The following is a 12974-nucleotide window of genomic DNA, read 5'->3' as shown; positions in this document are numbered from 1 at the left end:
TTTTCTATTCACTTTTATCTACTCTGTAGTGGAAGTGTTATACATATTTTTTTATAAAAACACATATGTTTCTTTTAATGTATGGTCTGTATGGAGACAGTACATACACAAAAAAAAACCATAAGGTTTTCTGGCTTAACAAAAGCAAGACCTGGTGTTCATTTCAACAGAATGTCAGTTAACTCCGTTCAAACATGAGTTAATTCTCAGCTTTCATTGTTTTCAATATCCCTACAATGCTCCTTTAAAACTATGACAGAAGTTATTCTATGTTAAATCACCTCAAAAGGCATGGGGATACTCTCCAGAAGTGACAAGGCTTCTTTTTGGTAAGAAGTGTCAATCTGTGGAATAGCCTGCCACAGGCAATGGTCACAGAAGGAACAGCACAGAGCTTCAAGAAGGGTCTAGATGTCTTCTTACATAATATAACATTGGTTATGTAATTCTATAGAATGGTGTACCTTTACATCCCTCACCTTCCGCTGGTTCACTTGTCTTCCTTTGTTGAACTTATTGGACATATGTCTTTTTTCAACTCTACTAATTATGTAACTGGATTGTACTTACTGAATAGAGCTCTCAATACGTGAGACTGTCAGGAAGGCCGCTAGGTTTGCCGTGTAGGAAGAGATAACAATTAAGGCGAACAACCACCACGCTCCCATCATCATTCTTGTTGCTAATGTAGTATAGGGGACATCACCTCCTGCAAGAAGGAACAAAAGCACAGCAGTGAATAAGTAACATGATAAAGTGGAATAAAAAGTAGGTTCACACAAATATCCAGCAAAGCAGAAACATTTTTCTGGAGTCTTATGAAAAGAAAAAGATAAAACATTATAATATCACAATAAACCATTATAATTGATAATGTTTTCTCCCAAATATTTGTTATTAATATTATTGAAATAAGTTATCAATGTGAGGAATAAAAAAATAAAAAACTCAGATCCAATAAAAGTTTGCCGCTACAGGACGAGAAATTAGTGGTCCAGCTACAAAACATAGCCTCGTCCTTCTGCACTAGTTTCTTCTGTATCTTTGTGCCGAGCAGTTTAACCCCTTAGCTGCCATGATCAAGCTTGATCACGGCAGCTAAGGAGAGAGACCAAGGAAACAGAGAGCATTGGGCACCAGTTCTTCATGAATCTGGCACTTCCCTGCACTTCCCCAACAGTGTTCACCAATTTTGCATGATAAATCTGGTGCACGGTCCGAATAAGACCCGGAAAGCCCCCTAATTTGCGTTGCATAATGCCTAACGCAGCTGCGCCACAAAATGGTCGCGTGTAACACAATTTTGGTGCACACACTTCTTAAGTACATGATCGCAGTACATGTACATGTACATGCTCGCAGTTTGCACATAAATGAACACGCAAAGTCCACCAGAAAACTGGTGCACTTCCCTTAGTAAATGTGCCTAATTATGTCTTTTTACCCCAACTGTAGAGGGCATAAAAAGCAAAACTAAAGAGCTATTTCAAAATTGCAATTGTAAAACTAATGGTTCCTACAGCCAAAAAAGTGTGAAGAAAATTGATCAAAAAGTTGGATGTAGCCCAAAGTAGTTCTAAACCAGCTATTATTTTATCCTGCAACATTTTTTGCTTGGTAGCATACTAATCATGCTAACCTACAGAATAATTTTATCATGTCTTTATACCGTTCGGGGAAATGTGTACATTATTTAACTTAAAAAACAAGTGTCAAATAGCCATTTTTTCTCTTCTCTCCCGCTGGACAGAAGAGAAAACAATTATTACCATTCTACCAGTTAACATTTTACCCTAAAAATTACCCAATTGGTAAACAACTCATAAAACAGGCCCTGATATACTTATGTCAGACCAAAAATAAAAAGTTTTGTATGTTGGAAGTCGAGCAAGGAATAACTGAAAAAAAGTTTTCTGTTCTGAAAGCCATTTTGGCCGTGTCCTTAAACTGGTATTCTTAACTGGGTAATGTAGGTAATTTGATTCACTTGCTATATACATATATATTTCTTCAATTGGATATTATTAAAAAAATCTTTGTGAAGATTATTTCCCATTTGGTCTCTTGGAAACGAGATTGTACAAAGAATGGACAGCATGGTGGCTGAGTCGGTAGCACTTCTGCCTTGCAGCACTGGCGTCCTGGGTTCAAGTCCCACCCAGGTCAACATCTGCAAAGAGTTTGTATGTTCTCTCTGTGTTTGTGTGGGTTTCCACCCACATTCCAAAACAGGGACAGGGATCAATTTGGCAAGCTCTGAATAATCTGTGTGCTATGTAAATGAAGAATTATTATTATTATTATTAAAGAAACTAATATTTTTTGCATATGAATTGGGCCGGAGTTATTGCATATCCCAAAGCCATCCTGCAGTAAATCAAGGTGGTCAGGCAGGTCTCAATAGTGCATGTGTGGCCACCGCTGCAGGAGTGCTAGTATGCGAGGATAACAATCTAGTTTTAATTTTTTTTTAATAGCATGCAATTAAAAAATATATGTATGGTAAATTAATTCAAATAAATGTGAAAACCCAGGTAGAAATACCCCTTTGAGATGTTAAACTTAACAATTGAATTACGTTTCTACCATTTCATGCTGCTGCAACTCTGATGTTTTTTGTGCCGTTTTTTGTGCCGCAGGTTGCCACTGTACCCAATCACAGATCAGCTGTGATCTCTACACTAGTAGTATAGCACTGACCATCACCATTAGTGATTATATGTATTATTACAGAAAGACAACCTACATATTGTATGAAATACAACAGAAGGTTTTACCAGCTCTCCAAATCTCAAGATAAAAGACTTAGCTTTATACAGACATATTTAATAATGGGTTACACATCCATCTGGACCGATGTGTTTTGACTTAACTTTAGTAGCTTTTTTAGTTTTTAGAACTTCTCGAGTCAGCTTGAAACCCGTATGTCTGTATCCCCCCCATGGATATGCTTCCCATTTTTAAATATGTCTGAATAATGCTTAGTGTATTATGAAATTTGGAGTGCTGGAGAGAACTTTTGTGAAATGTCATCTACTGTTGCTAGATGTTAGATGATCTAGCTGTTGCCAAGGCAGTAATTTCCCTCCTTCTTCCCTCTCCGTGCATTTTTATTCAAGACAAAAATCTTCATGAAGACGACATATGGTGAGCTGACAAAATTTGTGGACAACTTATGAAGCCTCAAGCTGTATGGTAAATTAATATTGTATATGTTAATAGGGACATCTAACATGCAATCTTCTACTTTCTGAAAACACTGAGGGTGCCGTCACACATCAAGTTTAACACTTACGTTTAAAAATGAATTGCAACAGCTGAAGAGAGAATTTGCCTAATTACAAAACACAACTGTTAAAGCAATATTAACGCAAACGTTAACATTTGCGTTTTGTAAACGCAAGTGTTAACAGCTGTTTAATTAGGCAAATCTCTCTTCAACTGTGCCTTAAACTCATGTGTTAAACGCAGCATTTGACCGCACCCTCAGCAGAATCTGAAACAATATCAAATAATAATTTACTTAATGGGGTATTGTCACCTGGGCATTCATGTTTCCTTTAATTAATCTATATATACATTTCTTCAATTGAATGTAATTAAAAGAATGTAACTGTGTAAAGATAATTTACATAATTTTGGTCATATTGTCCCTTAGAAATAAGGTGATCATGCTAGAATAAGACCTCTGACCTGTGGGACATGCAGTAACTCCCAGATATTTTATTGGTTTGTTTGTGCAAGAAGAGGTTGTATCCAGGGACAGCTGTCCTCCACTTGGGAAACAAAACTATAACTCCATTAAGACCTGCAATTATTAGATTGTGTGCAAACTTCCTGATGAGTGACCAATGATCAGGATGAGAGGACCACATAAGCATAATATAGTACATAGTACAGGACTACTAACACAGTGGTTGAACTCTAACCTATTGTTAAGTTGCAGCATATCCTAGTAATATGCCATAACTTGAGTTTCTAAGCGATCATATGAAGACATTAATGAAAAACTTTTTTCACCAGGGTACATTTTGTTTAGCAACATCCAATTGAAGACATGTTTGTATATGAAAGATGGCTTAAATACAATGTGAGTATCCAGCGGAGAAACCCCTTTCAGTGTAAGTTAGTAAAATGCTAATTTTGTTGGCCACACTAGTGCTGTTTTACTGCAGCACATACTGTACACCTATCAACACTTTAAATTTGCCTTATGGATCCACTGACAGAGAAGAACCAAATCTATGGAAAGCATAGGGGCAGTAGCTTTGGAGAAGGTTCACATTATCACCCAAATGCTCTTTTCAAAGCTATGCCAAAATATTTTTTGTGAGAATGGACTGGTAACTCAACTAGGCAGACTTGTGCAGACTGTTAGGAGTTCTCCAATCTAAGCCACCCAATTAGTCAACCACTCACATGTTAGAGGTTGTTAGATAGTTAAGGTTTAGGGTTTTTTTTCCATTGAATGCTCAAAATGTTAATTTATAACGTAACAGATGTATTTTCTGTTGTTCATTCAGACACATCAATGATTAGAGTAATACCTTACTTGTACTAGTCATCTCAGACACACATGTAATTTTACTCTTTTATGAGTTATGGTCAGTAGTACAAACTGAAATCCCACCATTAGACGAATCTGAATGATCCATTTGATCACCTTGACATACAGATTGTGAGAAACCTTCAGAGCTATCAAGGTATGATGAATCACGTGTAAGCTTTTTCTGAGTTTTCTTTACTGAGCTAAATCAATAGCTTTCATAGAAAATTGACATACTGCTGCTTCTTATTGACTTGTTTTCAGTTGTCTGTTCAATTTAAGATAAATTCTATTCTTCAATTAGTGAGGAAGGATTTCATCCTATTTGATTAATAATGCTTATCATAGGCATTGTATTCAATACTTTAGATGTGTGTCAATTCCTGCAAAAATAACACATAATTGACAGATTCAATCTATAGTGTTTCTCATTTCTACTTAAAATCTGCATTTGTTATTATCTAATACACTACAATTCCAATTCAATGGCAGCATTCAGCTCTGTGATACCATTTTCCTCTAGACAATAAAACTATTGGATCTCTTATCTAAAAAAAATATTTCCATGACAGATATTATTTTGGCTCATTTTGCTTTTACTCTAAACATGCCTAATTATTTTGCCCAATATACCATAAAAACATTAGCATAAATATTATCTACTATTTCTAAATAAATATCACATTTACAGTAGTAGGACATGTAACCAGAATGCATTTAGCTGAGTAGTATCTATGAATATTAGCGATTTTGCATAACTTGAAGGGTTAATATTGACTGCATGAATTTTATGACTCTATCATATGACTAGGAGGGTTGACTCAAGAATAGTATTATTTTCTATTCCATGATGACTACAGGCAGTCCCCGGGTTACATACAAGATAGGGTCTGGCGGTTTGTTCTTAAGTTGAATTTGTATGTAAGTCGAAACTGTATATTTTATAATGGAAGTTCTAGACAATTTTTTTTCTTTTGCCCCAGTGACAATTGGAGTTTCAAAATTTCTTGCTGTAATGGGACCAAGTATTATCAATAAAGCTTCATTACAGACACCTTACAGCTGATCATTGCAGTCTGGGACTATAGTAAAGCATCCAGAGAGCTTCACCAGAGGTCACAGTGGGCAGAGGGGTCCGTCTGTAACTATGGGTTGTCTGTAAGTCGGGTGTCCTTAAGTAGGGGACTGCCTGTATTTGCATATTTAATTTGTATGCACATTACTAATTAGATTCATTTGTTATAGGACTGCAAAAGCCCAGTAGAATATTTAATTGATAATACCCTTACAATAATCTGTATTTTTATTGGCTGAGGCTGTCATACTTTTAGTTATCCACCAGCAAAATGCTTGTTTGGTCAACAGCCATCCATGCTGATTCATGTGCCTGACAACAATATTCCCAATGGTATTTGCTCATAGTTATATGTGGAGATTATATGAAGGGGCAAGAAGAGATTTCAACCTAGAAGAGTTTAAATACCCTATAATAGGAAAGAATAAAAAGCAACAGTAAGTCCAATTGCTACAGTAGGACAAAAACAATTGTCAATAGTTTAACTGAAATTCAACAAATGAATAAACACAATATAAGGCTACATTCACACTAACGTGTGCCTGTCGTGCTGTATAATTTTTTATGATTTGTTATGTCCGGATATGGGAAGTTTTTTCTGCCAGTGGCAGCTTTGTGAAATTTTGAGTTAATATTCCCTGCCGAGACATCTGGTCCAGTTCTTGTGACAAATGTCGTGCCGTAGCACACGTCGGTGCACAGGAGAGGAGGAGGGGGTGAGTGCTGCTCACCCCCACCCCTCTCCATAGAGATTCATGGCGCACGGCGCAATGATATGGAGAAAGACAGGACACGTTCTATCTTTTCCCGGGTACGGAACAATATAGTGCCGTAGGTGTGCTGCGCCATACCGCACCGAGTCAATTACTGGCCTATGGGGGACGTATATATGGCGGCTGGATATACGTCCCCCAACGGTCGTGTGAATGCAGCCTAAGAAAGAAAAGCTTTCATTAAGAAGCATGGTTAATAGGGATAGGAACACATTAGGGCGTACTAGGACTATCTGTAAACATCACTACATAATCTCATTAATGTTAAAGGGGTTATCCACTTTCAGGAAATAATTGATATGGTTTGTGTAAAAGTTATACAATTTTGTATTCGAATTCTGTTCGAATTCCTTATGGTTTTGTAGGGCTCTGCTTGCTGTCCTTCTATAGAAGGCTTCTATGTTTCCCGCCACTGGATAGAAATATGTCCATGGTCATGTGATGGACATGCATGAGCAGTTAGTATCACAAGGCTCTGATTACTCTATGTGATAATAACGGCTCATACACCTTCATGTCCATCACATGACCATCGACAAACCTAGAAGCTTTCTATAGCAAGCAGAGATTTAGAAAAACATAAGGAATTCTTACAGAAAGTATATAGGGAAATTGTATAACTTTTTCTTACACAAACCATATCAATAGTTTGCTGAAAGTAGGACAACCCCTTTAATGTCCTTGTTGCATAAATGGTAATATTAATAAAGCCGTAACCTATATTATAGATATAAGTAAGGTTTTAATAGTATATTATGCAACTATAACAAAAATGAGGGGATAGAATTTAAAATAAAGATCAGCATCAATGTCAGCAAATATTACTTTATTGAATGTGTTGTAGATACTAGAAAAAATATTTCAGAAGAAGAGAATGAGTAGAAAAAAAGCACAGAGTAGGTGGGCTAGTGGCTACCCTGCTGGGTATTGAACACCATGATTATTTTCCTCCAATAATAAGCGGTCTGAGAAGTGGATTTAGAATAAACATTCCATATTTACGATGCTAACTGCTGGGATTTATGCAGGTATGGTAAATACTGCTTTGACTAAAACCTGAAAATTCTTCAAATAGCTGCCAAAAGCTTTCATTTAGATAGACAACACTATAGTTAGGTTATAAAAGTTTCACACTGAGAAAATTCAGTAGGAAACCTAGTTACTACAAATAGCTACTCAGATCCTTAGCGTGAAGCAACTACTTATGCTTCATTTGAAAATATCAGACAATTGTTTCAAGGCATATATATATATATATATATATATATATATATATATATATATGGATAATAGATGGATGTATAGATACACAGTGGGTACAAAAAGTATTTATATCCCCTTATATTTTTAACTCTGTTTCATTGCAGCCAATTGGTAAGATCGAAAAAGTCTTTTTTTGCTCATTAAGGTACACTCTGCACCCCATCTTGACAAAGATGTAGATATTTTTGCTAATTTATTAAAGAAGAAACACTGAAATATCACATGGTCATAAGTATTCAGATCTTCAGATCTTTTGCTCAGTATTGAGTAGAAGCACCTTTTAAGCTAGTATAGCTTCTTGGGAATGATGCAACAAGTTTGGATTGCCTAGATTTGGGGATCTTCTGCTATTTTCCTTTTCAGATCCTTTCCAGTTCCCTGAGGTTAGATGGTGAACTTTGGTGGAGGCCATTTTCAATTCTCTCCAGTAATGTTTAATTGGGTTTAGGTCAGGGTTCTGGCTGGGCCAGCCAAGAATTGTCACAGAGTTGTCAGGAAGCCACTGCTTTTGTTATTTTAGCTGTGTGCTCAGGGTCATTGTCTTGTTGGAAGGTGAACCTTAACAAATAATAATTGCTTTATTTATATAGCGCACACAGATTATGCAGTGCTACACAGAGCTTGCCAAATCTGCAGGCCCAGTCTGAGGTCCAGATCAGTCTGAAGGAGGTTTTCATCCAGGATATCTCTGAACTTGAACACTTTAATTTTTCCTTCAATTGCAACCAGTCGTCCTGTCCCTGCAGCTGAGAAACACCCCATAGTAAGATGCTGCCACCACGATATTTCACTGTTGGGATTGTTTTGGCAGGTGATGAGCCTGGTTTTCTCTGCACAAACCACTTCGAATTAACACCAAAATTTTTTTGTCGCATAAGACCAGCGAATCTGGGAATCTTTCATGTGTCTTTTTTTGCAAACTGTATGCAGGCTTTCATATGTCTTTCACTGAGGAGAGGTTTCCATTGGCACATTCTGCCATAAAGCCTTGACTGGTGGGTGGCTGCAGTGATAGTTGACTTATTGGAAGCAGTGGCGTCACTAGGAGAGACAGGGCCCCCTAGCAGGCTACTGCATGGAGCCTGCTTACCACTTACAAAATATACATATTACAGTTAAAATCACATATACACATGGGAGTTACAACCACATATAAATACACTCATGTGCACACACAGCATATACACACACATACAGTGCCATATGCAACATACTCACATACAGTGTATACAGACACCATATACACATCACAGATACTGCATATATACATCACAGTATATGTTATATACATATTATGCTGGACAATGTGCAGTACAATATAGATATAATGGTGTACATCCTCCATTCTTTATTGTGTCAGGTCAGATGACGGGGTCCCCTGACACTGCGGGCCGCATAGCGGCTGCTATGGCTGCTACCGCTGTAGTTACGGCCCTGATTGGAAGTTTCACCCATCTCCCTACTGCATCTCTGGAGCTCAGGGACAGTGATCTTGGGGTTATTTTCTACCAAGACTGACCAAGACTCTTCTCCCACGATTGCTTAATTTATCTGGATGGCCACATCGAGGAACAGTTCTGGTCCTCCCTAAATTTCTTCCATTTAAGGATTATGGAGGCCACTATGCTCCAAGGAACCTTGAGTGCGGGAGAAATTTTTTAACCTTTGTCAGATCTGTGCCTTACCACAGTTCTGTCTTTGAACTCCTTGGGCAGTTCCTTAGACGTCATGATTCTCATGTGCTCTGACATGCACTGTGAGCTCCTATGTAGAAAAGTGTATGCCTTTCCTAATCAATTCCAGTCAGTTTAATTAAACCCAGCCGGACTCCTATAAAGTGGTAGAACCACCTCAAGGATGTTCATAAAGAAATGTGAGTTAAATATGAGTGTCACAACCACGGGTAGGATTACTAATGACCATGTGATATTTTAGTTTTTCTTGTTTAATAAATTAGCAATCATATATAAATTTTATTTTTCTGTCAAGATGAGGTGCAGAGTGTACGTTAATGACGAAAAGGGTCTCAATACTGTCTGTACCCACTGTATAAACACTGCTCAAAAAATAAAGGGAACACTCTAATAACACATGCTAGATCAGAACGAATGAAATATACAGTGGTGTAACTAGAGTCCACTGGGCCCTAACTTTAGTGCTGTCCTCAAAAATTGGGTACACCCTCTGTCATCCTGGAACTTAAGTTTTCCACTACCTTTTAAATTTAGCACCTATGCATTTGCCACCTCTTTGCCTTAGTACCCTCCTTACTACTATTTTTTAAACTATCTGCTTCCTTGTCCCAACTAAGATTTAGAGTCTTTTGTCTTCTATCAACTTTGAGATAAAATAACATGATAAAGTATATAATGACTTAACTCTATACAGGCTGTTTGTGGACAATCTAATATCCCCACAGAGCTAAATCATCAAAGGAAACATGCTCTCGATATGGAACAAGCCTTCTTATCTGTCTTAGGTGAATAGACCTCTGAATGGTATATCCAACTTAAAAATGACACAGACAAGCTGCTTTTCTTTAAGAAGTATTTTAAAACATTGACTTTTATCACCTGCCCTATTCATTAATTAAATTTAAAACATGCGTTTCAAAGGTTTGGTTATAGTTTAATGTAAAACAATCTAGTTTTGCCGGTTTGCTGTGGGTAAAAATTTTCAAATAGCAATTATAAAATTAAATGTTTAATATATAAGTGCATTAGTATTTAGATATCAATATCTACTTAATGGCATGAAATGGTTCTGGATCAATTTTGTGTACATCATTGGGTGATTTTAAATAAAGTTTAGTGATAACATAATTAAGTTGAAAGTTGAACGTTAAACTGAAATAATTTACTAAAGGCAGCTGATGATTTCTCTGGTGTGTGACTAATTCTGTTTTATAGCAGTATTCCTATGTACTTAAAATGTGCCTTCAGCCACAAATGAAAACTTGACTCTGCTAATGTCAGCATTTTCCCCCTTATAATCTCATCTCTCTGTTTTACATATCTCTGTCTTGAATCTCTGACACACGAAGATGATACTTCCTGTCAGCCATACTGTCCAAGCAATGTCTTCAAGCAAATTCATAGTATCCACAACTCCATCTATTCTCTTTTATCAGAGATTATTGGAAGACCTTCCCTTTTCCATGCCTCAAATTGATATACAGAACTACTGTGCAAATAATTGAATCTATGGCACATATTCTTTTGCACATATCTCAAGGCTATATCCTAGTTCATTGTTATTTATTGTAAGATCTCAACTCCCTGATCCCCCAAAGTTGGATACAGAGAAATGATTAAATATATGGCTTGAGATGTTCTCTTGAGCAAAACATAGGACTATGTGCTAGTTTACCCAAATTCTTGTCAACCTTTCCTCCCTTTATCTTGCATGCTCTTTTCATTTATCTAGGATTATATATTATTATTATTGTTATGCTTTGCAAACAAGCCCATTTATATGACCTGTTGTATAAACAGGTCATTTACAATATAGGATTCTATTAACCCCTTAATGATGAGGGCTGTTTATAATTTGACCGTTTATAATTTGTACAGTATAGTCTCGGGCAAATGAGGCAACTGCTGCAATGTTTTTTGCAGAAGAGGGTGATTTACTGAAATTTTATTCTGAAATGTTAATGTACATTTTATATATTTATTCATATATTATTTGTGTGGGTTTATTGCTACTTATATATCCCAATGGTGTAATTTTTATTTCTTTATTTTTTTATTTCAATTTTTTCCACTGTGACTGGGGCATCTATATGAACGTCAGGTACATAGAGAAACAATCTTCCATGTGTGGGAAAATGTTTAAAGAGAGATTTACTGGGGCTGATCAGAACCTGAAGCTCCGATTAACCCTTTAGAAACCAGTGATTGCTTGGGTCTATCAAATGCTATTTAGTGAGGAAACCAACCGCTTCCACCTTCTTCCAAGTGTCTCCTGCTGTCTCTGACAGCTGGAAACCTGTTACTGCTCCTCTAATCTTGCAAGAGCAGGAGAAACTTCAATGAAGCCAAAAAACATTGTCAAACAACAGTGGGCAGTCAGATTGAGTTAATGTGAATGAATCAAAGAAACAAAAATAAAAGTACTGATGTTATGTGTGAATATTTGGAGTGAAGTCTTATCTCCGCAGTATAGGGCAAACATTGCAGTCCTTTTTATTGTGTTCATATATTGCAGCATTAGATAGATAGCAGGCTTATTTGCCTGGTGGTTTCTTTAAACTCACTACATGGCTGCAATGCCAGATGTAGGACAGAAGCAACAGAGACCATAACTACCAATATATGAAGTACAGTACAGAAATTTTGCCTATTTTGAGCATATCTCTACCAAGTTTGCATATTAGATACATCCCCCATGTAGCTCCATCTCTCTTCACTTTTCTTGTTGCTATAAAAAGAAATCATAGAAAATCAACCATTTTAAAAAAAGTTTAAAGCATCTAAAGCTACTGACCTCCGCTCCTCTTGATTTTGATCCTGGTGCTTGTCTTCTATAATTGTGAAATGCCAGGATCACCTAGAAAGGATACTCATAATTGGCAGGCCGGAGTGTGGGGTTGCGATGTATGCCCCTCTAGGCTGCTAATTATGCACACCCTTTTGGTGACATCACCTCCCTCTCCAACAAGGGAAAGGGTGAGACATCTAACATGCCTGAAGTCACCTTCCTCTCACAGCATGGGAGAGGGAGGTGTCGGGGTGGGCCTAATTAGCAGTCCGGCCTGCTAATTATGAGTTTCTTTTCGAAGTGATTCTGGCATGTCAAGCTTAGAGAAGACCAGCAGCAGGATCAAGATCAAGAAGAGTGTAGGTTAGTATCTTTAGATTTTTTTTTTTTCCTTTTTGTGAATGGTTGATTTTCTTTAATAATTTTCATTCCTATTTCTATGAGAACAAAAAGAAAAGCTGTGACTGCAACAGCATAATATAAAATAGTTATGGGGTTACAGATTTTATATCCCTGATGTATAGTAGTTTAAGATGACTGTATGTAGTGGACACAGTACGATAGCGGGGATGAGGGGGGGGGTACAGGACTATCTTTTTGACTCCTTTTTCACTTTAATATGCAGGTATGCAAGCCAGGAAAGCACTGAGATGAGGTTATAGGAAGGGATGGCGTGCTGCTCGGCTCCAAAAAAGCATAAGACAGTCAAGTCATATAAAAAAAATAGGTGCAACACTCACAAATAAAATCCATTGATTTTATTTAGTTTAAACTGTAAAAGGTCTGTAACATACCGGGCAGAATAGAGGTATCAGCAGGGAGTTCTTGGGCCCAA

General features: G+C 37.0%; 1 protein-coding gene across 2 annotated transcripts in view; it reads right to left on the bottom strand.

Annotated features, from left to right (window-relative positions):
• The window catches only part of GRID2 (glutamate ionotropic receptor delta type subunit 2), a 716446-nt gene that overhangs the window by 146783 nt on the left and 556689 nt on the right, over positions 1-12974 (bottom strand). For both annotated transcript variants that reach the window (XR_011849003.1, XM_072117803.1), the window contains exon 12: positions 571-709. Coding sequence is in view for 1 of the 2 variants with exons in the window: in XM_072117803.1 (XP_071973904.1) it covers positions 571-709 (139 nt within the window). In the remaining variant the exon portion in view is untranslated. The remainder of the gene's footprint in view (positions 1-570; positions 710-12974) is intronic.

This window comes from Engystomops pustulosus, chromosome 1 (assembly GCF_040894005.1).
Source record: "Engystomops pustulosus chromosome 1, aEngPut4.maternal, whole genome shotgun sequence".
In the NCBI taxonomy this organism is placed as follows: Eukaryota; Metazoa; Chordata; class Amphibia; order Anura; family Leptodactylidae; genus Engystomops; species Engystomops pustulosus.
This window is presented reverse-complemented; position numbering and strand designations above follow the sequence as displayed.